This window comes from Panthera onca, chromosome D1 (assembly GCF_046562875.1).
Source record: "Panthera onca isolate mPanOnc1 chromosome D1, mPanOnc1 haplotype 2, whole genome shotgun sequence".
NCBI classification, from domain to species: Eukaryota; Metazoa; Chordata; class Mammalia; order Carnivora; family Felidae; genus Panthera; species Panthera onca.
Window position 1 is genome coordinate 99,987,171 of NC_138348.1, and position 26,656 is coordinate 100,013,826.

Here is a 26,656-nt window from a genome sequence, read left to right on the forward strand (position 1 = left end):
CGGCATCACGGCAGACAAGACCGAGTTCAGAGTCAGAGAAGTGGCCTCCTCCTATGGGCCTGCCTCTCTCGGGGAGTGAATAAAAACCGGCCCAGAAACCCCTCCTCAACAGATTTATCCTCATGTCCCATTGGCCACCCTGGAGCAACGTGCGTCTTGCGAAGCCAGTCACTGAAAGGGGAATGGAATGATCGCGGCTGACTTCCCCCGAGTATGGTGAATCCCCTGGTGGAGGTGATGGGGACGGCTTTCTCTGAGGGACAGAGGGGCATGGGTCCCCAAGGATCAGGAAAGAACGACAGCCGATGGGCGGGCAGACAAGCGGGCACTACACCAGCCTGGCCCCACCTCCTCCCGGTTCTCCCATTGTGTCGATGGCAGTTATCACAGCTCTTTCCGGCTGACTTGGGAAGCAGACAGGCCCGCATTCTGGCTCCAGCTCTGCCATGGGAGCTTGGACGAATAGCCAAAGACACTGTGACTCCCTACTTACCTCCCCCTGCCTGCTCCCCTCCCCACCCCACCGCCAGCTCAGGATTTTGCATGTTTCCAAGGAAAAAATGAGCAGGAAAGGTAGAGAAAACCAAAAATAAATTAAAAGATAAAATGAAAACAAAATCAAATAAATTCAAGCTCATTTCTTTTTTTTTTTTTTTTTTTTTTTTTAATTTTTGAGACAGAGAGAGACAGAGCATGAACAGGGGAGGGGCAGAGAGAGAGGGAGGTACAGAATCCGAAGCAGGCTCCAGGCTCTGAGCTGTCAGCACAGAGCCCGACACGGGGCTCGAACTCATGGACCATAAGATCGTGACCTGAGCTGAAGTCGGACGCTTAACCGACTGAGCCACCCAGGCGCCCCCAAGCTCATTTCTTACGTCCGAATCCCCCAGTCTATAACTTGGTCTCAGGCTGACTTGACTGGACTTTGCTGTTCATGAGCAACAAAGCCTCTTGCTGACACCCCAACTCCCCTGGGGATACCAAATCAGAGTGAAGGCTGAGCTGGCTTTTAAACCATTTTAAAGATATTTAGCCAAAGAGGAGGCTTGACTGGACCTGTGTTGCAGGAAGGTAACCCTCACAGAAGCGTGGACGACAGATGGCAGGAAGGGGCTGGGGGTGGGGGCAGGGATGAGGACTGGCCTCAGAGAAGCCTGTTAGAACCTGTGGGCATCTAGGCAGAGAAGCAGAAGGTGTGTGCTAGGGAGGCAGGAGGGGAAGGTGGAGGGAGAGGTGGAGACAAGCTCAGAGAGACGTGTCAGAGGCTTTACACTTCCAGTAACAGTGGACTACGTGACTCAAACCCACTCTCCTTCTTGCTGAGAACACTAGGAAATCCGGATAAAATATTTTTTAAAACACCTGCTTGAAGGCATCAGAGAGCTGGCAGGAGAGTGCAGAATTACTGGGCCAGGATCCAAGGGAGAGTGGAGGCCCAGGAGGTGAGCCTGGCATTTGGAACCGCACTCCCCGTGGGGGACATTTGCCGTATCTGGACGCAGTGGCTGAGAATCGGAGCAGCACTAGAAAGCCGTGGATTGGAGTCAAGGGCCTGTTGGGGCAGGCGGGTCCCTCTCACTTTGAGTTGAGACCATGAGGGCAGCACTGTAGGATTAAAGGTGCACCAGAAGTACACAGCCCAGCTTCAAATCATCTCAGTCCTGGAAGTTAGAGTAAGGTAACCCCAGATTGCAGGTCCCTGTCAGAAGCAAACACAAATTCTCCCTTTAGGAAGATTACATCATCTGAGGCCTCAAACTATTTCTACAAACAATTTTGCAAATGATGTGTTGGCACCCAGTAAAAAACTATGAGGAACAACGTGAACAAAAGCAGGAAAAAAAAGAAACAGATAAAAGAAACAGACCCACAAGGAGTCCAAACACAGGTTTTAGCAAATATGAACTTTCAAATAGTTATTCTTTTTTTTTTTTTTTTTAATTTTTTTTCAACTTTTTTTAAATTTATTTTTGGGACAGAGAGAGACAGAGCATGAACGGGGGGAGGGCAGAGAGAGAGGGAGACACAGAATCGGAAACAGGCTCCAGGCTCCGAGCCATCAGCCCAGAGCCTGACGCGGGGCTCGAACTCACAGACCGCGAGATCGTGACCTGGCTGAAGTCGGACGCTTAACCGACTGCGCCACCCAGGCGCCCCTCAAATAGTTATTCTTAACAAGATTGAAATTTTAAGAGAACTGGAGACTATCGAATGGAAAATCTAGAAACCAGAGTAACTATTAACCTGAAATTAAGGACTCGGTAGATAGATTTAATAACAAATGAGACACAGCTGGAGAGATAACTAATAGACTGGAAGGCAGATCAGAAGACCCAAAAGCAGCTTAGAAAGACAAACGAATGGAAAACAAAAGAACAAGTCAGAGATAGAGCAGTGATTTTCAAACTTGACTGTGCATACCAATCCCTTGGGGGTCATATTAAAATTCATATTCTGATTTGGTAGGGTCTAGGGCGGAACCTGAGATTTTGCATTTCTAACATGCTCCCAGGTGACGCTTCTGCTGACAACTGGACCACATTCTGAATATCCAGTGCACAGAGGATGTGAGAAGAAGTCCCGAAGAAGAGGAGAAAGGGAAAGGGGCAGAAGATAAAATGCCTGAAAACTTTTCAGAGTTGATGAAAGACATCCATCCCCAAAGCCAAAAGCACTCTGCAGACTCCACAAGCAATAACTTAAGGAAGTCCGCACCTAGGCTCATTGCAATACAGGAAACACAAAGGGAAAATTCCTAAAAGCAACCGAAGCGAAAAAGACCAGTTATCTTCACAGGACCAACAATTAGATTAACCGCTGCTTTATCAGAAACAATGGAATAATAAAAACAAGACAAGAAACAGTGGAAGCCGCGGAAGTCAGAAAACAATGCAGAGGTATAAAGTGTGTAAGGAAAATAGTTGTCAACCTGTGATTTTATGCCGAGCCAAAATACTCTCCAAGATTAAAATGAAATAAAGACGTTTTCAGACAAAAACTGAGAAAATGTATCACCAACATACTTGCTCTAGAGAAATAGTAAAGGGTATTATTCCTTAGCTAGAAGGAAAATGATCCCAGCTATGAGTTCCATGACGCAAGAAGCAAAGAACGAGTAAATGGTGAATGTATGAGTAAATCTCCATTAATACTGACTGTGTAAAATGATGATGACAGTGATATCATCTTGGGGAGGGTCTAATATCTGTGTGTGTGTGTGTGTGTGTGTGTGTGTGTGTGTGTGTGTGGCTAAAATATACAACAAAGGCATAGAAATTGGGTAAGAAGTTTGAAGTCTCTTGCATTGTCTGAGAGGAAAAAAAAGGTGCCAATCAATGTTGTTAGGCTTTGGTCAAGGTTCACGTTGAGTAACCCCTAAAAGGCTGTCTAATAACCAATCTAATAAAGAGGGGGAATAAAATATTTTTTAAAAGACTCGATTCAAAAAAAAGAAAAAAGCAGGAAAGACAATAAAAGTATTTAGTAAGCTGAGGTATTTAAACCCAAACATATAAGTGATTGCATTAACGATAAATCAACTAAATTATTCAATTAAAGGATAAAGACTGTCAGACTCATCCAGCAATGAAACAAACCCAACTATGTGCTGTTCACAGGAGACACCTAAGACATAAAGGTAGAGAAAGGTTCAATGTGAAAGGATTAAAGGCATCATCAGAGATACAGAAAGACACTCTGTTAGGATAAAAGACCCAATTTACTAGTCAAATACAACAGTTTCGAATTTGTAGTGAACCTAATAACATAATCTCAAAATATAGAAAAGCAAAGACCGACAGGACTACAAAAATAGACAAATACACAGTCGTGGGGGAGATATCAACATACCCCTCTCGATTACTGCTGAGAAAAGAAGTGAGCAAGGACGGAAAAGATCTGAACCTGAGTTAGCACACCGGCCAGCCCCAGTGGCCACCCGTGGCCCCCTGCACTCCACAGCATACAGAGACACTAGCAGAAGCAGGATATCAGGGCCGTAGCTGTGAGGGAGGGCTCAGGCCCCTGGATGGATGGCCATGATGGATCATCATTTTATTTAGCCTAGAATTGTTGACCACTTACTAGATTTTTTTAAAAATCACAGTAGATGCTAGAGCAAAACTGATTATTGTCACCGTTTATTGTCTTCTATGTGGCAGGCACTGTGCCAGGTGCTTTATTTTAATTAGTACTAACTGTCTCTACAAACCTTTAATGTGGTTGTTATTATGTCCATCATCTATATGGGGAAACTGAGACTCAGGGAGGCAAAATGAGTTGAGTAGGATGCCATCACTGTCCTCAAAGGAGCATATAAAGCTCCCAGGAGGGAAGACAAGTGCACAGCAATTCAAGGGACAGATGAAGGGGAGCTGAAAACAGGAATCTTCCAGTCTCCCAAGCAGAACCCTGGGACCCAGCTAGGCCAGGCAGGACCAGAGATGGGGACAGTGGGAGGGCAGAATACATATGAATTGGTATCCCCTTAGGATGAATATCCCGGCCAATTCTCAAGTAGACTTGCCCTCCTAAAAACAGAAAGGGCCTAAACAGCATCCCAGGGGCAGTGCCCTGGGCACATGGCAGGAAACCCTGTCACCCATTTGGCTGACACCAGCCCCTGACCCTCAGGACACAGTCCACTCTGTGAGTCCATGGAGCCCCCAGCCTCAAGGAGCTCACAGGCCAAAGAGCAAAGTGACCAGTATATATGTTTGGTCTGTATACAAGCTAGTAGTTGAACGTTGGGAGAGGAAGCAGGTTAAGTTCCTAGGGATCAATGTGAAATCCCCATGGGTTCTGTTTCTCTCTTGAGTGTCCTAAGTCCTTGGTTCTGGCCAAACAGTTTTGAAGCTGGCCCTTCCCAATGCCTTCATCTTGGAAACTTTGTTACAAGCCCCAAATGATCACCTTTCTCCTTACCTGTTTGCCATGCTAGAACCTCCCCCCTTTAAACCATGGCTCAAGGATGCCTCCTCCAGGAAGCTCTCCCAGATTGATCTGCCTCACTCTCCCCACCATGTTATTCTTTCCCAAAGGTTAACCTCCTCCCTTCTCCAAACTGACCTGGCCTTCTCCCTACTTAGTTCCAGGTCCCCCTGCAGGCATCAAAGCTGTCCCTTCGTCCGCCAGCAGTGTGGTTGTCTCTTGGCTCCCCCCAGCCAAGCCCAATGGGGTGATCCGCAAGTACACCATCTTCTGCTCCAGCCCTGGGTCCGGCCAGCCGGTAAGTGGGCCCAGTGCCCAATGATGAGAGGGACAGGAGAAAGGGAAAAGTACCCTGAAGACCAGCTGGCTTCCGGGTGAAACCCGGGGGCTGCTTATGTCCATGTTTCTACCTAAATTCATGGATAAGAATGGGCACTGGTCACCCAAGAGCAGCTGAAGCCTTACCTGGTGCCCATCTTGGGTCAGTCCTCCAATCCAGGGGCTGCAAAGTGGTCACAACCCCTGGAGGCTTCTTTGAGTCAGGCGGTCACCACCAAGCAGATGTGAAAGGGAGACCAAGGCCTGGGCTCTTCTGGTCTTCTGGTCTGGCTGACCAAGGAAGGTTCTATCAGGCCCCAGAGCTGGTGACTGGGGCCTGCCTGGTCCATGGCCTCTGGAAATGAATCACGCTCCAGCGTGAATGGTCTGGGCTCCGAGGGCTGCTGGAGCTCTGTCCTGAGCGGCCTCCTTAGCCTGGAGCCCACTGGAGGGAGGAGGAAAATGGCAGACAGTAGAAGGAAGGCAAGGGCATCTCTCTCTGGGCCAGGGCTGGACCTCACTGCTGGGGAGAGGACTCAGACTTCAATATCTGCCCAAAGCTGGGAGTACAGTGCAGTACTATGGATATGCATATCCATAGACTATGCCTATCCATAGTATGCATCCTTCCCTCTACCTTTCCCGATCTCCAGCCTCTCCAGCACTGAGTTCTGCTGGGGGGCTACTCTGGAGCACAGCCGTTCTAGTTACTTGAGCAGGTGCACCTGCCCTCAAGGGGTGTCCAGTCTAGTGGGGAGGGGGCGGGGCGCACCAGGGGTGTGCGGGAGTAGTAGCTGGGAGATGTGCTCAGGACATCTCAGGCAGGCAGCAAGGAGCAGGAGGTGGCCAGCTTCCCCCTCCGCCAGCAGCTTGGGATGGGACAGCAGCCCGAGCATCTGCGGATGAGCTCCTGGCAGCCAGGAAGCATCTCTAGCTCCACTCTGCTCTCCTGTGGTCTTTCTGAGTTACCCTCTGAGCAGTAGGTGGCCCAGCTCCGTACCAGTGAGGCCAGAGTTCTTTTGCCAGAGGAGAAGCCCAGAAATGTGGGCTTTTTAGTGACTCTGCGTCCTCCCCTCCATCCTCACGGCCACCAGCCCATATGCAGAAAAGTGCACATATCGTGGGCGTACGGCTCCATGACATTTCCTAGCACATTGGGCAAGCAGCACCCAGAGCAGGGAACACGACATCAGGACACCCCAGAGGACCTCCTTGTGCCCCTCCCGGTCACCACCCTTCCCCTGCCAGGGTGACGACCATGCTGACTTCAGATTAGTGTTGCCTGTTTATGTCCATTATATAAGTGAAGTTCATACCATTAATCTGGCTTCTTTTACTCAACATTATTTTGAACTTGTGAATTTCCTCCACACTGTTGGGTGTGGTTACAGATCATTCACTCTCACTTCTGTATAGGTTTCCACCGGGTGCATGTATAGAATTGTTTCATCCATTTCACTACCCATTGATAGGCATTTGGGTAGGTTCCAGTTTGGAGCTGTTCCTTGCGGCACTGCTGTGCACAACCATACACATGTGTACGTGTGCCTGTCGGGTGTGTTCCCAGGAGAGGAAATGCGGGGCCCTGGGGTCTGGACGTTGAGAATGCGCTGCCATTGTTGGGTGTCTGTGCCAACTTTCCAATCGATGTTTTAGCCGTGCTGTCTGCCCCTCCTTCCCTTCTCCCTCTGTTCCCCCACCCCCACATACATCCTAAGCTTATCACCATTCTGGATGCCCGCTGTGCCTTTTCCCAGCCCACGCCTCTGCCACTGCTGACCCCTGCCGTGGCATGGTCTTTATCCTCTGTCATATACTGAATGCATTTGATGGCAATTAGCTGCTCACTTCTCTGTCTCCTGTGCTGGTCCGTGGGGCCCTGTGAGGACAAGGGAAGCATCTTTTCATCTCTGGGTCCCCCAGCTGCCAAACACTGTGCCTGGAACATCATTGTCACTAAATGCATGTTTGATGAATGGATTACGAGCAGCCTGGCAATTGTAAAGCCTTAGACATTGGGCAAGTTTCCCTTCATGAATTGATGGGAGAGGGTAGTCATTCTCCAGCTTGGTTTTGTGTGGTCATTTCCTCCTCCGACAATGAAGCCTTTCAAATGAGTGCTGCCTCCTCATTAACTCAGGCTTCACGAGCCCCCAGAACGGAGCTCCTGGGTCCCGTGCCCTGCTGGAGACCCTGGGGCCCTCCCCGCTTCTCTTCATGTCCTGAGCACAAGCACGTAGGAAGCTCCTCTCTCCTGGGGACGGTTCCTATCTGACAGTGGCACACAGGGGCCAGGGGGCCTGTGCGATGAGAACTTCATTCAGTTCAGCCACCTTATAGAGGAGGAACTGCCCTCAGCGAGGGACCCAGACACCTGACCACCACATTGTGTGATGTGTGATGTGTGAGGTTACCGCTCTGCACAAATATACTCCAAATTCCAAACAACTGCACTACAAATTCGCTTATGAAAGAGACCTAGGAGTGAGCGCTGGGGGTGAGGACACAGGCGTGTACATGTGACAGGGCAAAACCACGGGTGTGAGTGTGAGGTTAGAGGCAATGCACGTGAGTCTAATGTATGCACACGTACTAGGGTGTGGAACCCTGAGAATAGACGGGAACCGCATCTGGCGTGGGCTCCCGCAAGTTATGCCCTTGGGGGCAGCCAGAACTGCAGGGAGTCCCGTTAGAATTCTATTGTACCAAACGTGTTCATACACTTGTTGTTTTTCTCTGATTCTCAAAATGATGCAATTTTATTGTACAAAATTCTGTAAATACATAAAAGAATAGACAGGAGAGTAGAAATTACTTGTACTCATTCCCTGAAGATAAACGCTGGCAGTGTTTTGGTAGATAGCCTTCCAGCCTTTGATCTGTACGTATATTATGGGGGGGGTTTTAATAAAAAATTAAAATGAATTTTTACATAATGTTATATAATCTGTGTTTTCCATGTAATATATCTAGGCACTTTCCCACACCATCACATACTCTTTTCTTTTCTTTTTTTTTTTTTTTTTTTTTAATTTATTTTTGGGACAGAGAGAGACAGAGCATGAACGGGGGAGGGGCAGAGAGAGAGGGAGACACAGAATCGGAAACAGGCTCCAGGCTCCGAGCCGTCAGCCCAGAGCCCGACGCGGGGCTCGAACTCACGGACCGCGAGATCGTGACCTGGCTGAAGTCGGACGCTTAACCGACTGCGCCACCCAGGCGCCCCTCACACACTCTTTTCAAACATGACCTTGAATGCCCATATGTATATAATCTATTTAACTAGTGCCCTCATTATTCTTTCATCTATTTTCAAATGTTCAACATTGTAAATAACATGTCATTGAACATTCTTCAGATAAGTCTTTATGCACATGTTTTATCATTTTCTTAGGTAAATTTCTATGGTAATTCCTGAGTCATAAAGAATATGGATATTCTTTTTTTTTTAATGTTTATTTATTTTTGAGACAGAGAGAGACAGAGCATGAACGGGGGAGGGTCAGAGAGAGGGAGACACAGAATCTGAAACAGGCTCGAGGCTCCGAGCTGTCAGCACAGAGCCGACGCGGGGCTCGAACTCATGGAACGTGAGATCATGACCTGAGCCGAAGTCGGACGCTTAACCGACTGAGCCACCCAGGCGCCCCAAGAATATGGATATTCTTAAAATGTGCATACGTGTTTGTGAATTACCCCTCAGAGAGTTGGAACCAATTTATGCTTCCACCAGCAAAATAAGTCCATATTTGTTTCTTACCCCCATGCTAATCCAAAATATTATGTTTCATTTTTGCCAGTTGGATTGGAAAAAAGGGGTCCTGTTTTAGGTATATTCCTTTCATTACTAGTTAGGTTGATTATTGTTATATGTTTATTGACTGGTTTTTTTTTTTCATCTTTGGGTAAAATTGTCAATTCATGTCCTTTATCCATTTTTTATTTGGGTGGTTCATGGTTTTTTCTCATTGATTTGTGAGTGCTCTTTACATAGAAGGATAATAGCCTTTTTAAAAATCGTATTGGCTGCAATTATTTGCCAGCTCATTGCTTGCCTTTTGACACAATTTTTGGTGTGCCGTAGGTTTTGTTTTCATATAATTCAAATTTATGAATCACTGTCATTTGTGATTTTTGCGTTTATTTTTATGATTAGAAAGACAAATATGTTCACAGTTTTACCTTTTTCTTTTTAACTTTTGATCCACTGGGACTTTATTTGGGAGTATAGTGATGTGTTTTTATTTTTTATTTATTTTTTAAACGTTTATTTATTTTTGAGACAGAGAGAGACAGAGCATGAACCGGGGAGGGTCAGAGAGAGGGAGACACAGAATCGGAAACAGGCTCCAGGCTCTGAGCTGTCAGCACAGAGCCCGACGCGGGGCTTGAACTCATGAACCGCGAGATCATGACCTGAGCTGAAGTCGGACGCTTAACCGACTGAGCCACCCAGGCGCTCCCAGTGATGTGTTTTTAAAAGAGATTTCAGGAGATTCTTGGGGAGCCCAGGTTCAAAGGAAGACCCCGGGATCTGGATTCGATGCTAACACCTTCAAAGGGAAGCCAAACCTTTCCTGTGTAGACACAAACGTACGCTCACGTACACACTGACACACAAGCACGCACATTCGACTTTTCTCCACACGTGCACATGCACACCTCAATCCTCACGGAAGAGTGAGCCGGGAGAAGAACGCGTCCCAGTTTACAAAGGACTCGCCCAGCCCTCGCCTATTTGTGCCTCTCTGTAACCACACGGGGTAGGCAGAGCAGTATCGCTTTCTTAGTTCACAGAATAGGAAACCGAGGCCCCGGGAGCCTTGAGAGAGAAAGGTGTATGAGCTGTGAGACTCACACTTGGTAAGAAGGGCAGGCGGGTGTTGGAGCCACTACACCACCCACTTCGTGCACAGACAGGAACTACAGGTACCCGCACGGTCCCCTGGGTGCCATAGCCTGCAAAGACTTCCCAAGTACCAGGGCTGAAGGTGGCTTTGCACCTGTCTGCAGCAGGGACCCCCCTGGTTCAAGGCCAAATCTCCATTAGGGAGGCAAGAGGGAGACTCTGCCAGGGAGCTCTATGCGTATTGAGGAGACGCCTGTGCCTCCTTCCTAACATCTCCCTGCAGATGGCCTGGGGCCAAAAAGGATGGTTTCTCCTGCCATAAGTCATCGGGCCCCTCAGTCCTCCCGTGGGGCACAGAGAATGTCCCTCTGTGACCCCATCTCTATCTGCAGGTCTGTCCCTCAGCATGTGGATGAATGCGTCCACGTGTCCGTGTGCGTGTGAGCGTGCATGTGAGCATGTGTGTGCACGATCCCGTGACTGCAGAGATAACTAATTATTAGCTCCCTCTGGCCTCAGGGCCCCCCATCTGTTCCGGGGGCTGCTCCCCCCTCCCTAGACTTCTGCCCTGATTTCAAAGAGGCCCCAGTGCTGCCCTCCTTTCCCTTCCCCGCGGCTGACCAAAAAATAAAATGAAAGTCAGCCCCATCCCGCCTGGACCAGGGAAGGGGCTGACAGGAGGTCTGCAAACTAGCGCTTATCAAAAGCTCCTTCTCAAATTCATTTCAATATCTGAGCCTCTGGTTTCCAAGGCAACATAATCTTTTCATCAAAGCAACTGGTAAAACCACTGGGATCCGATATTGTTTTGTTGGCAACTTGTCAAAAGTGTCATTTGGTTAAAAAAAAATTTATAGATTTATACAACCTACAAATATATACGGTGATCTATACCACTAATAATCATTAATAAAGTGTTGTCCCGTGAAGCTTTCCGGGTTCCGTCTCCCACCCCTTCTTCCCCCAGACGGTTTGCTCCCACAGAATGAAGGAGTGGTAATTAGACGGCGGGGCGGGGAGGTGGTGCGGAGCCGGCTCAGGCTGGGGGCGCCCGTCTACAGCCCTAATAAGGCAAATGCGGTAATTTAGTTTCTTCCCAGAGACTCCCTTTCCCCGGGGTCTTCCTGGGACCCTCCCTCCTCCATTTTCCCTTCTCCGGACTCCCTCCATCACTCACCCGAAACACTCACATCCCCTGACCTGCAGCCACACTTGCCAGGGTCTGGGTCGGCCAAAGAAGTAAACCGAGGCTGGCCCAGCACCCCGCCAGAGAAGGCCCACGAGCCCCCAGGGCCAAGCCCGGTGCAGACTCTGCTCACTGTTGCTCCCAAACAACAAAGGGCGAACGAGGCAGGATCCTGCCTCCTCTCCCCACCCCCCTGACTGGCCCACCCCCCTACTCTGAGCCCAGGTCCCCCGAGGAAGGTTGGGGTTGGAGGCTGGAGGCCCAGGAGGCTGGGTTTTACACTTCTCTGCCCCTGTCCCGCAGGCTCCGAGCGAGTATGAGACGAGTCCAGAGCAGCTCTTCTACCGGATCGCCCACCTAAACCGTGGGCAACAGTACCTGCTGTGGGTGGCCGCCGTCACCTCTGCCGGCCGGGGCAACAGCAGCGAGAAGGTCACCATTGAGCCTGCGGGCAAGGGTAAGCGGCGCAGGCCGGAGGGGAAGAAGCGGCCAGAAGCCCCCTTCTAGAATTCGGGCTCTCCCAAGAGAGGGGGTGTCTCTCTCCACCCTCTCTGCCACCTGGCCGAGAGGAGCTGGCGGGCCACCCGCCTCTGTCCCGCATCCGCCAACACTGGGCCTCTGCTGCCCCCTGACTCCCAGAAAGCCTTACAGCACGCTCCAGGCTGCGCAGCTACTCAGGGCCCGGTGGCATGGAGGGCCCCGGTCCCTCCTCCAAACTCGACTCCAGGGCTGAAAGAAGGGACATCAGCCTCGCTCCCAGCTCGAGGCAGAGCCTTTGTCCCAAGGCTCGGCTCCTCCAGAGGGGGCGGTGGCAGGGTACGCGGCTTCCACGGGGCCGAGGGCCATAAAGGGAGCTTCGTCGTTTCAAAGCCTAGAGGTAATGCCTCTGATGGCTGATTCACTCGATGCACGGACACTTAAGAGAGCGCAGACCTAGGAGGCCCTGGGCTAGATGCTGCACGCGGAGTTTGTTCTTAGGGAACACCCCCATCGAATCCCTGGCCTGGGCAGAAGTATGGCATGAGGGCATATGCACCCCCGCGTTACAGGGAATGACAGGTGTGGGGCCCCGGCCCGGGAGCAAAGAGGCAGCCGCACAGCAGCTGATGTGCCCTCCGTGCAGACCGCAGGCCGTGGGATCGACCCGCTGCCAGCCCACTTCAGTCCTCTGCCTTGGTTCTGGGCCTCCGTGGGAAGGCCACCTTCCTCTCGGGCCGGCCTCCTCCCTCAGCCACCTGAGTCTGTAGCCCTGGGACCCTGGGAACCCACCCCAGCCACGTGGCAGCACCAGGCCTGGAGCTCTACAGCGTTTGGTGGCCTGGTTAACTTAACACCTGTGACACGGCCCGGTGGTCTGAGAGGGACCTGACGCGACTACCCTCTCCGGGTGCCCTTGACGTCTTTGCCTTTCTTGCTTTCCGTGAGGCCGCTTGTGCATCCTGGTGCTCCGAGCGTGCTCCTGTCAACCCCGGGGGACGTTCCTTTCTCCTCCGTGGCTGTATGTTACTGCCAGCCCTGTGTCAGTCTACATGCCTGCTCCCGGTGACTCCGTCCCTGGGCCGCTGACTCCCACATCGGTGTCCGTGGGACACTTGTATATCTGGGTGCTTCCCAGTTACTCCACGCGGGCGACCCCAGGTTCAGTGGGAGCGAAGTATCCCCGTTCCTCCTCCTCCTCCTTCCGTGTGCCTGGTCTCTGTGAGGGCACCAGCACCCAGCCGGCATCGGGCAGTCGTCGTCCCCTCCCCCTCTATCGCTTCCTCAAAGCCAGGTCCTTCCCCGAGTCCTGCCGGTGCTTCCTGGAGCCCCTCACCTCTTGCCCCACTTACATCGGCTCCAGCCGCCATCTTGCCACTGAGCCACGTCCTCTGCCAAGCCATCCTCTGCCGGCACCGGGGCTTTATCTGCAACCCTACTTTGAACACGTCACTACTTACTTATCGGCTCCCAGTGGCTCCTCATGACCCCAAGAGGAAGTCCAGCCTCCTTGTTCTGCCGACAGAGCGCCCCCCCCCCCCCGCCACCCGCCGCCCATGCTTCTGCTCCTGCTCACCACCCGTCCCCCTTCACCCACCCTGGGCTTTGGTCACGTCAGAGTATTTGCAGACCCTCACACTTCCCACGGGTCCCAGGCCTCCAGGCCCCTACTCGGTGCTGCTGCCTCTTCCCACCATGACTCTCCTTCCCTGCACAGGGCCTTCCTTTTTAGCCTTCAAGATTCAAGGTAAAGCTTCCAATTCCAGAAGCCTCCCTGGCTGTCACCTCCACCACCACCGAGCTGGCGGAGTCCATTCTTCCTGTGGGTTCCCACGGTTACTTGTACCTATCCCTACCGTAGTATTCTCGACCCGTGGGGAAAAAAATGTTTTTAAGTTGGGCTCCATGCCCAGCGTGGAACCCATGACCCTGAGATCAAGACCTGAGCTGGGAGAGCAAGAGTCAGATGCTTTACCGACTGAGCCTCCCAGGCGTGCCCCTGCCCCCATAATGATCCTTTTTAAGTGTCTGTCCTGGACAATGTGCAACTCGAGGACAGGAAATAGATCTTCTTCACTGTGTGAGTCTTCAGAGCTTCATGGGAGACCTGGCCCATAGCAAGTATTTATTTGATAAATGTTTGTTGAACCAATGACTCCCATCTGAGCTTGCCTGCACCCACCCCTGCTCCAAGCTCAAAGCGGAGGTCAGGTAGGAGATGGGGGGCTTGATGCGTAAATTTGGGGAGCCCCAAGAAAGGCCGCCCAGTACAGCATTGTGGGTAGGAGTGGGGTGCCCTCACGTTCTCCTCCCCGTAGCCCCAGCGAAGATCATCTCATTCGGAGGCACCGTGACAACACCCTGGATGAAAGACGTCCGGCTGCCCTGCAATTCAGTGGGAGATCCAGCCCCTGCTGTGAAGTGGACCAAGGACAGGTATGTGCGGGACCCTGGAGGGTTGAGTGACCCGTGATGGGTGGTAGATGAGCCTTAAAGAAAAGAATCGGGTGCCTTTACCTTCCAGCTGACCAGAGGCCCTGCCGGGTGCACGGCTACTGCTCTCCCAGGAGGCCTGGGCTCCCTGGCTCCCCACTGTTGACGGCTAAGCATCTCCCCTCCCTGGGTGCCCGAAGAGGGCAGGGTTACGGGATATCCCCAGGAAGTGCTGAGCAGAGCCAAGGGCCCTGGGCCGCCTAGCCAGCCTCCTTCTGCTCCCAGCCCTGTGTGCCTCCAGTCCTGAGGGAGGCCCCGGGAAGAGGGGGTGCTTACCATAACCCGTCTCTGCCGCCCCACCCCTGCAGTGAAGACTCGGCCATCCCTGTGTCCATGGACGGGCACCGGCTCATCCATACCAACGGCACACTGCTGCTGCGTGCTGTGAAGGCTGAGGACTCAGGCTACTACACCTGCACGGCCACCAACACCGGAGGCTTCGACACTATCATCGTCAACCTTCTGGTGCAAGGTAAGACCCTGGAAGGCTGGCCCCCCGGCAGCCTCCCCAACGACCTGGGCGACAGACCCTCAGTGGGACAGAGGTGCCACATGGAAGAGAAGGCAGGAGGGATGGAGAGAAGCAGCGGGAGCCGGGGAGGCTCCAAGAGGGTGGGAAAGCCAGGCCTTGGCCCTCACTTGCAGCTGGGAGACCCCACGCCCCCGTCATCGGATGTTAACGCTTTGTGGTGAGGGCTGGTGGCTTTCCCTCACAGTTCCCCCGGACCAGCCCCGCCTCACTGTCTCTAAGACCTCCGCTTCATCCATCACCCTGGCCTGGATTCCAGGTGACAATGGGGGCAGCTCCATCCGAGGTGAGAGGGGTCTGGATGAGGAGGGGGGGAAAGGGGAAGAAACTCTGGGCCCAGGAGCAGGGGAAGGGCTTCACCCACTCCCACCACTTGGTCCCCGTAATGCCCCAGAAGTGATCAATGGCCAGGGGGATGGGCAATTCGGACCAGTGGGAAGTTACCCAAGTGCCACAGAAAGTCACCAGCCTAGGTATCCCACGTTCAGACGGCCCACCCCAAGTGCTGCTGGTGAGCCGTGTGAACCTGGAGAGGTCTGTTTTCTTCTCTGGGCCTCAGTTCCCAAATCTGTAACAGTAGACAGAGAGTGCTTCTCGGCCTTGAATAAGCACATGAATCGCCAGGAGGCTCTTAAAGAATGCAGATTCTGATTCAAGAGGTCTGGGATGGGATCTGAAAAGCCCCCAGGTGATCTAATACCGCTGTCGGGTGGGGGGGGGGGGGGGGGGGGACGACCATCCCTGGAGTAGCAGGGTCTAAGTAGGGTCCCTTTTAAGCCTCAAGGCTCTGGATTCTGCTCCCTTCCCCGCCTTAGCTGCTAAAGAGAGAGCGGGAAAACTCCTTGCAGCTTTGGGTCCAACCTGCACGGGCCCTCCCCCCATCACCAAAGGCCCCACTCTGCCCCTGCCGGAGCCCAGCCCCGCGACGCCTGCTGGGGTGTCCCAGGCCCCGCCGCGCCCGCCCTGAGCCAGGCAAACCTCCCGGGCAGGCTTCGTGCTGCAGTACTCGGTGGACAACAGCGAAGAGTGGAGGGATGTGTTCGTCAGCTCAGGGGAGCGGTCCTTCAAGCTGGACAGCCTCAAGTGCGGCACGTGGTACAAGGTGAAGCTGGCAGCCAAGAACAGCGTGGGCGCCGGGCGCATCAGCGAGATCATCGAGGCAAAGACCCACGGGCGGGGTGAGGCTTAGCCATCACCCAGCTGGGGGGAGATGGGCCCAGGCCCTGGGGATGGAAGACGGCTGGGGTAAGGCAAGGAGGGCGCTGGGAAGCGGAGACTGAGGGGAGGGGCTTAGCCGCGTTCCGGCCTACGGATGGCACCTTGACCCATCACAGTAGGAGGAACAGGCCCCACCTCCCCGGCGGGGTAGCCGGTGGTGACGGCCTCCTCCTTCTCCCCACATCCCTTCCTCCTCTGCTGAGGCCTTCTCTCCAGGTCCTTCCCTCATCCCCCTCCTCCTCTGTCCCCTGGGGCATCCCTAGTCCCACGTGTGCCAAACGCTGTTCCCCAGAGCCACTGCAGCCCCCCTGACCCAGGGTACTCCTCCCCCCGCGGATGAACGAACCCTCCTCCTCGCTCTCGGTCTCTAACCACGCTCTCTCCCTGTGCCGCCCCCCCCCCCCCCGCCCCCCAGAGCCCTCCTTCAGCAAAGACCAGCACCTGTTCACCCACATCAACTCCACGCATGCTCGGCTTAACCTGCAGGGCTGGAACAACGGGGGCTGCCCTATCACAGCCATCGTCCTGGAGTACCGGCCCAAGGGCACCTGGGCCTGGCAGGGGCTGCGGGCCAACAGCTCCGGGGAGGTGTTTCTGACCGAGCTGCGCGAGGCCACGTGGTACGAGCTGCGCATGCGGGCCTGCAACAGCGCCGGCTGCGGCAACGAGACCGCCCAGTTCGCCACTCTGGACTACGACGGGAGTGAGTCGGAGAGGGTGGGAGGGGCAGCACCCGGACCGCGGGGAGGTGTCCCCAGGGAAGCCGGCAGAGAGGCAGATGCATAAAGACAGGACAGACAAATCGAAAAACAGACAGGGAGGAAAAAGCTGGAGACAGGGAAGGGAGCAGCAGACCCGTAGGCAGGCAGGCCGGTGGGCAGGTGCGCCCGTGACCATACAGACCTGCAGACAGGCAAACGGGTCACACTAAGACAGACAGTCTTGGAAGGTGCAGTCCTTGCTCTCTGTTGCTTCAGAGAGATGGAGAGGAATGTAGAGGTGTAGTTGAGGCCCTGCCCTCGGAGGACCCTCTGCTAATATGGTGCATTAGCCAGGATGGGACTGTCTGTGCTGCAGTAACAGATAAACACTAAAAGCTCCAGGGCTTAGCCCAGTAAAGATCTGCTTCTTGCTCTCATAACGCCTTGAGAGGGTTGGCTGGCCACCATCTTCTAGCTCTGCCATCTTGAATGGGTAGCCTCCAAGGTCACCAAGAAGAGAAGGATAAAAGAGGCACCCCAGTTCTTAACTGCCTTGGCCAGGAGGTGACGCACGTCACTTCTGTTCACACTCTGTTGTCCGGAACTAGTTACCTGATTCTCATCTAACTGCCAGGAAGTCTGGGAGGTGTAGATGAGCACGTGGATGTTTGGTGTCTGCCACGTGGGGCACTTCCTACACATGCATACGCTCACACACACGCATGCACACACATGCACATGCGTGCACACACACACGTGCATGCATACATTAAAGGTACATGGAAGGCTGAATTCATAGAGATCCATTGTCACAAGGTAAACGAAGTCGACCTGTGCGTTAAAGAAATCGAAGAAAAGCAGTAGCAGAAGGGGATGGGCTCAAACAAGGAAGCTTCATGAAGGAGATGGCTCTTATTCAAGGCTTTGAAACAGGCAAAAGAGGGGCTTTGCAGAGGGCTATGTCAGCAGAACTTACTGCCTCTGTGCAGGCACCCAAAGTTAGCAGATACTGCCCATGGGAGGGGGGGATCAAGGAGACAATGCAGCATTGAATGGCTTTGTTCCCATCTGGGGAAGAGACCCTGGGATCCCACTGCTCTGACAGTGGTCTCTCAGATTCCCGCTATCCCTCCCCCATTTTACGAGCTGGATGGGGGCATCTAAGCTCATCTGTCCCCCCTCTAGAAATGAACATTGAACTCCAACAGGAAGGAGACTATCTCTGAAAGACTTCAGGATAATTCTAAAACAGCCCCACGAAGTCCTCAATTTCATAATGCAGCATAGAAACTACATGATTGTTCATGGATGTCCTGATGTGACCAGAATTTGGGGGGTGGGGGAGGGCAAAAGGGGAAGGCTGGGGCTCTGTGCCAGGAAGTGGGGGTCAGAATGAGACCAAGGGCAGCAAGAGAGGTTCAAGGGCTACCCCACCCGGAGGACTCTGTATAGATCCTACTCATAAGGGACATCTGACTCCCTTCTTCACCCCATTCAGGTACCATCCCTCCCATCAAGTCTGCTCAAGGTGAGGGGGATGATGTGAAGAAGCTGTTCACCATTGGCTGCCCGGTCATCCTGGCCACTCTGGGGGTGGCGCTGCTCTTCATCGTTCGCAAGAAGAGGAAGGAGAAGCGGCTGAAGCGGCTCCGAGGTAGGCAAGTTTCCTACGGGCTTCCCAGGAAGGAGTGTTGGCCCTCAGCCACGCTGGCCACCTTTCATTGGCTCATGGCACCATCTGGGCAAGAGAGTGTGCCTGTGTCTCATTGAAGGGAGAGCTGCTACTCCAATCTTCTGAAACTTTAGTTCTCACTGCTTCCTCCTCTGTGCCCCCAAGACTCTGTGCCTGACCTAACCAGGGCTGAATTTTAGAGGTGCACACTGGTAGAGCCATATTGGTTTAAATATGTAAACATTTCCATGTTAGGGGCACCTGGGTGGCTCAGTCGGTTAAGCATCCGACTTCAGCTCAGGTCATGATCTCGTGATTCGTGAGTTCGAGCCTCTTGTCGGGCTCTGTGCTGACATCTCAGAGCCTGGAGCCTGCTTCCGATTCTGTGTCTCTCCCTCTCTCTCTGCCCCTCTCCTGCTTGTGCTCTATCTCTCTCTCTCTCTCTCTCTCTCTCTCTGTCTCTCAAAAATGAATAAATGTTAAAAAAGAAAATAAAGAATAAACATTTCTATGTTGTTCCCTTCCACCCTGGATCTTCCTTCTCTCACACAGGATCCCTGCGATTCTTCTAGGAGCTGGCCACTAAAGCATAGACCTGCAGGTGGTCTCTAGGACCTTGCTCAGTTCTGACTGTGTTGCTTCCAGAATGTGTCTGATGTTAAATATTTTGAATATCACCCCTGTCCTAATACATGATACCATAGACTGGCATGAATGGGTCTGATTTACCTTGATTTCCCCAGGGCCTAGTACAGTGTCTGGGACCTAGTAGTTTCTTAACAGATGGTCATTCATTCATTCGGAAAACATTTATTGAATATCTGCTGTATTGTAGATACTTCCATACATTGGAGATATAAAGACGAATGAAAGAAGAGTCCATAGTCCTCATAGAGGACTCCTATGAGTCAAGTCCTCATAGAGTTTAGAGTCTAACATGAGAAGCCAGGGCACAACAGTAGTACAAAAGAGGGAATTACTAACACTGCCTTGTGTGTTTAGGAGTCAAGTGGATGGATGGATGGATGGATGGATGGATGGATGGATGGATGATTGGATGAATGGTTGAGTGATTAATTGGATGGTTGGATGGAAAGATATATAGGTGGAAGGATGGCTGGATAGATGGTTAAATGAAAGGTTCAATGTATAGGTGGTTTAATGGATAGGTGGCTTTATAGATAGATGGAGGAGTAGATAGATGAACGATTCGATAGATGGAAAGATTAATGGTTGAATGGATTCATGTGTGGATCCATGGGTAGGTGGATGGATGGATGTATATTTGAATGGATGGATAATAGATGAATGATTAGGTAGATGGATAGATAGTTGAATGGATGTTTGGATGGCTGGAGGATGGATAGATGGATGGATAGATAGATGGATGATAAGATGGACAGATGATTGTATGACTTTATGGATGTATGGATAGGTGATTGGATGAATGGTTGAGTAGATGAATGGATAATTGAATGGATAGATGGATGGATGGATGGTTGAACGAGTGGATTGTTGAATGGGTAGATGATAGATGAATGACTGGATGGGTGGGTGGAGAAATGAACAGATTGATAGGTAAATGGATCAATGGTGGATGGATGGATGGATGGATGGATGGATGGATGGATGGGTGGGTGGGTGAGTAGATGGTTGGATATATACATGGAGCTAGATTCATTCTGACAGATTAGTTTCATGATTCTCATTCTCCTCAGAGGTCTAATGAATTAACTAGGCTCTTTGCTTCTCTCACTCTTTTTTTTTTTTTTTTTTTTTTTTTGGTCAATTCATCCATGGACTTCTTGGGGACAGGTGCCCAAGAGGAAGAAATGAAGTCTCTTGGTTGATAGTCATTTAGGGATGCCCACTGACCACCTCAACTTCACTCTCTTCTCTTCTCAGCAGACAACTGAGGATGGACCCTCCACTGGTACCCATTCCCAGCCTGCTATGTTGTCTTGTTTAATTAGAGTCGATTCAAGAAACAGATGGAGCAGTTTACATACCCTCTCCTTTGGGAAGGACCTCCATATTAGATAAAAATCTGAGGAAAGGAAAACAGACCTGAGCCAAACCTCACACCAGGAGCAGTCAGACCTTATTGTGTTTTAGACCGTTTTGGAAGCCCTTTCACTTCTCCCTCTTCTTCCCAGGAGACCAGCTCTGGTCCCGTTTTAGGGAACTCCCCTACCTTTTCCCCCATGCCTCTGCCAGTTTTCATCCTGCTCAGACTCTATTCTCACCAAGCCCCTCTCTCTACTCTTTTGCAGATGCAAAGAGCTTGGCAGAAATGTTGATAAGGTAGGTGTCACATGGCTGCTTCCTCCCCTGCAGAGGACAGGCTTCTAAGACCCCACTGTCCTGCTAAACCCTCTCCTCCAGCCCCTCATGGCTGCTGAGTCACCCACCACTGGCCCTTCTCCCCACAGCAAGAACAACCGAAGTTTTGACACCCCTGTGAAGGGGCCTCCCCAAGGCCCGCGGCTACACATTGACATCCCCAGGGTCCAGCTGCTCATCGAGGACAAGGAGGGCATCAAGCAGCTGGGTGAGTGACAAGAGCCACAGGCTCTCTGTCCCGCTCTCCCCCAGGCCACAACCCACAAAGGGCAGCCACCAGCCCTCCCAGCAGTGCCCAGAGCTCTAGCAGCAGCCCCACCAACAACTCAGCAACCTCAGAACTCACTGAAGCTTCTCTCAAGGGCTAAGTTTCCTCCTCTGGCCGAAAGAATTATTCTGTCCTTTCTGGGTCTCAACGTGGGATAAAGACAAAAAGACATTTGCAACGTCCAAAGAGAAGGACTCCTACTCATTGTCCTTCTTCCCCCAGGAGATGACAAAGCCACCATTCCTGTGACGGATGCTGAGTTCAGCCAAGCTGTCAACCCGCAGAGTTTCTGCACTGGTGTCTCCTTGCACCACCCAGCCCTCATCCAGAGCACGGGACCCCTCATCGACATGTCTGACATCCGGCCAGGCACCAGTATGCCTTATCCCCAGGGAGACAGACCTCTTCCCACACAGGGTGTCTTGGGCACAGCATGGGGCATGGGCAATAAAAAAAAAAAAAAAAAAAAAAAAAGGTGGGAGAGGAACAGCATGGAAGAATGCAAAGAGCATTGGAGTTAGAGTCTACAGACCTTGACTGAAGACTTACTTAGCTGTGACCTTGGGTATATTGCTAACTTTGTCTCTCTGGGCCTCCGTTGCCTTACCTAGACATTTGAGGGTTGGGTGTTCTTGCTCTCCAAGGGCCTTCTGCCTCTAGCGCTGCAGCTCTGGACGTCAGGATAGAACACATCAAGGGCTATAGGGAATGAGTGCACAGGAGGCAGCAGGAGAGGAGGCGACATTCTTCCCCCCGCGGAAGGAAAAGATGGGGTGGGTGGGGAGGACCAGGATGCCACCCACTGCCCCCACACCTCACCACCGTAGCTCCGTTCCTCCGGGGCCAGCTATGTGGTTGGGAAAGGCAGCATGCTCAGCCTCCCCACGGGAGCTTCTGTGGCTGCTTATGCCTCTTCCCTGGCTCTGCTGGTAAGTGCCAGCTGCCCAGGCCTCAGTGCCCTCAGCGGACGTGCTAGCCATCGCTTCCTGTTTGCAGATCCAGTGTCCAGGAAGAACGTCAAGTCAGCCCACAGCACCCGGAACCGGTACTCAAGCCAGTGGACGCTGACCAAGTGCCAGGCCTCCACGCCTGCCCGCACCCTCACCTCTGACTGGCGCACCGTGGGATCCCAGCATGGTGTCACTGTCACTGAGAGTGACAGCTACAGTGCCAGCCTCTCCCAGGACACAGGTGAGCCCAGGGCCCTGCCCGCGTCTTGCTCTCTGTTCTTCACTTCCCCTACCTTCCAGCTCCCCCTTCCGTTTTCCCAGCCTCTACCCACCAGCTCATGGGGGCCAAGACACGAGTCCGCTTCATTGCCAGCTGGCCACTGACTTACTGTGTGGCTGGCGCAAAAACACTTGACCTCGCTGAGCTCTGCTTAGTCAAGGATTTCACTTTGCTATCCCAGAAGATGTCAGAGAAAATGGTATGTGTGATGTTTGTTGGAGAAAGAGCGGAGTGTTCCAGGGGGTGGGTGCTTATTTTCAAGAATGGAAGACATTCTGCCCTTTATTCACCGAAGACCCCACTCCGGCCACCACTGCCACCTTCCCAGGGGGCGATCAGGGTCCTCAGAGATGACCACTGGGGTCAAGGGTAGGGGCACTGCTCAGTCTGGTCTCGTTTTTGTTTTTATTTTTTAATGTTTATTTTTGAGAGAGAGAGAGAGAGACAGAGCGCGAGCAGGGGAGGGGCAGAGAGAGGGAGACACAGAATCCAAAGTGAGCTCTGGTCTCATTGGTAAATGAGACCCTTCTCCCCATGACCCGCCCCCCATTTCTTCTCACCTCCACGCTCTCCGTCTCCCCAGACAAAGGACGGAACAGCATGGTGTCCACCGAGAGTGCCTCGTCCACGTACGAAGAGCTGGCTCGGGCCTACGAGCACGCCAAGCTGGAAGAGCAGCTTCAGCACGCCAAGTTCGAGATCACCGAGTGCTTCATCTCCGACAGCTCCTCCGACCAGATGACCACAGGCACCAACGAGAACGCGGACAGCATGACGTCCATGAGCACGCCCTCAGAGCCCGGCATTTGCCGCTTTACCGCCTCCCCGCCCAAGCCCCAGGATGCCGACCGAGGCAAGAACGTGGCTGTGCCCATCCCGCACCGGGCCAACAAGAGTGAGTGCTCGGCCCCCCTCCCCTGCTGGGTCCCCCGCCCTGCCACCACGTGGGGCCGGCCCGCCTGGGCAGGGCTCCTTGGCGGCGTGGGCAGCGCAAAGCAAGTACTCGGCAGAGTCCAGGTCAGGGTCCCTATCCTGGCTCAGCCGCTTAATACCTCCATGGCCTTGGGAAGTCACTGAGCCTCTCTGGCCTTCCTTTTCTCATTCGTAAAATGCAAGTGACAGCATACACTCTGCGTTGTCGTAGCGGACACCGGAAGTTCTGGATGTGCCCGACGCAGGGCAGGTTCTCAGGACGCAGTGATCCTCCCCTTACCCCGAGGCTGTGCCAGTGTGGGGACACGGCTGCCCAACGGCCGTGGGTCTCAGTGCCTTTCAGATCAATCCAGACGCGAAAAAACAATCCTGGCAGCTCAGCCCATGGTGGCCAAACCTCAATGGTGGACAGTGACCTAGCCTGACTGGGAACTGTCTGACCCAGGGGCCTGGCCAGAGCATACGCCCTTCGGGGTTGGTGGGACAGCCGTAGGATAACCAGAGGGGGGTCCATCAACGGGCACTGGACCACACTATACCGTGCAAATCATGCACAGTCTGGTCTGCTCGCTACTGGCCTTGCTCAGTGGCCATGCTGATCGGGGCCCTCGGGACCATCTAGAGAAGAGCCCAGGGTAACGAAGTACAAAGGCTTTGGAGATTCGCAGCCCTGAATGACACCCCTACCCCTTCTAGCTGGGAGAATCGGGGCAGATCACTTAACCTCTCTGAACCTCAGTTTCCTCATTTGCAAAATGTGGGCAGGTATTAACCTATATCCAGGGGGCTACAGGGACTAAATGAGATCATGTAAGGAAAGTTCCTGGCACAGTCACAGGACAGAGGCACATTTACAGGTGAGGATGCTTATTGAGCCGAGGGATCAGGGCGCAGGGGTCCCGGAAGCGTGTCATACGGAGGTGGTTTGAGAAATCAGGAAGATCCCACCTGTGAGAAAGGAGAGGGGTGAGGACACGTAGCTGACTTCAGACCTCTGGATGGCAGCCGTGGGAAAGGTGGAGGTGTGGGGGCGCTTGCTATGTGGCAGAATATGTGGCGGAAGGCAGAATCAGGCTCAGCGTGGGGAGTCGTGGTTTTCAGAAATGAGCTCTCCCCCAGCTGAAGCTGAGCAGTGTATATCGGCCATTTAGCAACAAGTATCAATTTATTGAGCAACTACTACATGTGCTAGCCACGGTAACTGAAGCACTTTCCGTATTTGATCTCATTCACTACTGACGGTAATCCTATAGGGAAGTGCGATTGTCCACATCTCACCGATAAGGAAACCGAGGCTCAGAGAGGTCAAGTAACTGACGATTGCCTGGCTTGTGGAGGGACTCCCAGGTCAGATCGGGGGAAAGACTGGGGGATAGGGGGTGGCACGAGCAAGCTGGCTCCCAGAGGCCTCTGCCTCCAACCTTTTCTGGCTCTGTGATTTCAGGTGACTACTGTAACCTGCCCCTGTATGCCAAGTCGGAGGCCTTCTTTCGAAAGGCAGATGGGCGCGAGCCCTGTCCCGTGGTCCCACCCCGAGAGGCTTCCATCCGGAACCTGGCTCGAACCTACCACACCCAGGCTCGCCACCTGACCTTGGACCCTGCCAGCAAGCCCTTGGGCCTCCCGCACCCAGGGGCCCCTGCTGCCGCCTCCACAGCCACTTTACCTCAGAGGACCCTGGCCATGCCAGCACCCCCAGCCGGCACGGCCCCCCCAGCTCCCGGCCCCACCCCTGCCGAGCCCCCCGCGGCCCCCAGTGCCGCCCCTCCGGCCCCCAGCACCGAGCCTCCGCGGGCCGGGGGCCCACACACCAAAATGGGGGGCTCCAGGGACTCACTTCTCGAGATGAGCACATCGGGGGTAGGGAGATCCCAGAAGCAGGGGGCAGGGGCCTACTCGAAATCCTATACCCTGGTGTAGGGGCACGGTGAGAAAAGCGGCCCCACGCTCGGACCTGTCTGCACCTCCAGCCCTCACACACCAACTTGGCTGTTTTCCTGCATTATTTATATTAAACTGACAGACAGAAACCAACCGACAACGAAAAGAAAACCCCCCGAGTCATGAACGCCTGTACATAGAACTCTTTTGTACAAATGAAACTATTTTCTTCTTCTCCATGAAGCCAGGGCACAAAGAATTTAACAGTACAAATCAACCCCTCCAACCCCACAAAATATGCGTGGAGAGATCTATATACATATATAGGGAGATGGGAACGTGTCGACAAGCTATGTATCTATATATTTCTCTCCCCTTATTTTGAGACAGAGGCACAAAGACTCAGCAATTTTTCCCTCCTACTCACTCAACCCTCCTTTCAATCTAGGCGGTTTTGACAAAGACCAAACTCCCAACTCAGAGACACTGCATGCGATTTTACTGTTCCAAGAAAACCAGGACTTGCTTCAATTTGCAGATGCTTATGTGTTAATACCTTTTTCTATGAAAAAAAACCCAGCGCCGTGTGCAATAAAGGTTATGTTTCTACGTGGTAGCTTTTTTCCCATCTGGCAAGGGCCAGTGGGGAGGGGGGGGAGAAAGGAAAGGCCCCTATGCCTAGCTGGCTATCTCTCATGGGGAGACTGTGAGAAGCGGGTTTTAGCTCAGCAGGTTAAACTTTTTAAAAGGCTTTTAATTAGCCCGGGTGCATTCTTGAGCACCTGTTCTGTTCTCAGATCTGGGCCGGCCCCTAAAGGGGGCCAGCGGTGTGGCTTTGAGCACGCTCCTAAACCCCTCCGGGCCAGTTTCCTTATCTATAAAATGAGGCAACGTTGCTGAGAGCTTGGGGAGCTTGGAATGGGGGGTGGGGAGGCTAAGTGCTGGCTTCTCTCCTCCAGGAGAACATGACCGTGCCCAGGGAAGTAAAGCTAGGCAAACCACAAGTGCTCACTTAAGTCATATAAGAGGTGCCTATAAACTGGGAGGGGGAGGAAGAGATTCTATGTATCCTGGGGGTTGGGACAGAGCCGGAAGTTCTAGGCTGTTAAGGCAAAGTGAGGCCAAGGAGAAGGAGTGAGGCCATCAGAGTTTGGAGAGGTGAAAGGGGCTCATGGAGGAGGGAAATGGAGCTCCACCAAAGAGGACGGGCCAGCAGGCATGCCGGGGACCTTGCCTGGTTTTGGAGGAGTTGGCATCAGGTTGCCAGGTGGAAGGGAACCGGGGCACAGACAGATGTGCCGAGGGTCCTTATCTGCTGAAAGGACGTGTGGGCGGGGCCTCCAAGGACGTTCAGGTTTGAGTAGGCCGAGGAGACGGAAAGACCAGACCGCAGGTGGCCATTTCCCTCCTCCCTCCAGCACGGCCAGGAACCCCTGGGTGAAAAGACAGTGCACCTAAGAAGCACATAGGGGGTTCAGTGCCCCCAAGTGAAGGCTGAGCTCTGGATCGGGAATCTGGAAGGAAGGTGAGTCTCTGAGACCTGCCGTACCCCCGGAAGCTGAGAGGAGGGACTGGGAAGGGGCCCAGAGGGCTGGAGAAGAACCGAGGGCTTTGTGCAGGATGCAGGTG

General features: G+C 52.9%; 1 protein-coding gene and 2 long non-coding RNA genes across 4 annotated transcripts in view; 2 read left to right on the forward strand and 1 right to left on the reverse strand.

Moving 5' to 3' along the window:
* DSCAML1 (DS cell adhesion molecule like 1) overlaps positions 1-25,630 on the forward strand; it is a 349,722-nt gene extending 324,092 nt beyond the window's left edge. Inside the window, exons 20-33 of the mRNA XM_060604850.3 lie at positions 5,088-5,227; positions 11,586-11,739; positions 14,078-14,195; positions 14,561-14,724; positions 14,969-15,067; positions 15,771-15,959; positions 16,415-16,702; positions 18,199-18,354; positions 20,646-20,676; positions 20,805-20,923; positions 21,206-21,358; positions 21,980-22,174; positions 22,797-23,108; positions 24,591-25,630. Coding sequence (XP_060460833.3) covers positions 5,088-5,227; positions 11,586-11,739; positions 14,078-14,195; positions 14,561-14,724; positions 14,969-15,067; positions 15,771-15,959; positions 16,415-16,702; positions 18,199-18,354; positions 20,646-20,676; positions 20,805-20,923; positions 21,206-21,358; positions 21,980-22,174; positions 22,797-23,108; positions 24,591-25,066 — 2,594 coding nt within the window. The 3' untranslated portion in view covers positions 25,067-25,630. The remainder of the gene's footprint in view (positions 1-5,087; positions 5,228-11,585; positions 11,740-14,077; positions 14,196-14,560; positions 14,725-14,968; positions 15,068-15,770; positions 15,960-16,414; positions 16,703-18,198; positions 18,355-20,645; positions 20,677-20,804; positions 20,924-21,205; positions 21,359-21,979; positions 22,175-22,796; positions 23,109-24,590) is intronic.
* On the reverse strand, positions 13,872-16,527 carry LOC132660919 (uncharacterized). Of its 2 annotated transcripts, none has more exons than XR_009601977.1 (3): positions 16,453-16,527; positions 15,760-15,981; positions 13,872-14,248 (listed from the first exon to the last, which is right to left on the reverse strand). It is a non-coding gene; the product is annotated as an uncharacterized LOC132660919 (long non-coding RNA). The 2 variants fall into 2 exon arrangements; XR_009601976.1 differs by having other exon boundaries at positions 16,441-16,515.
* A 555-nt stretch (positions 25,631-26,185) lies between the features above and the next one.
* LOC144612895 (uncharacterized) overlaps positions 26,186-26,656 on the forward strand; it is a 35,717-nt gene continuing 35,246 nt past the window's right edge. The window contains exon 1 of the long non-coding RNA XR_013550030.2: positions 26,186-26,552. This is a non-coding gene — a long non-coding RNA (uncharacterized LOC144612895). The remainder of the gene's footprint in view (positions 26,553-26,656) is intronic.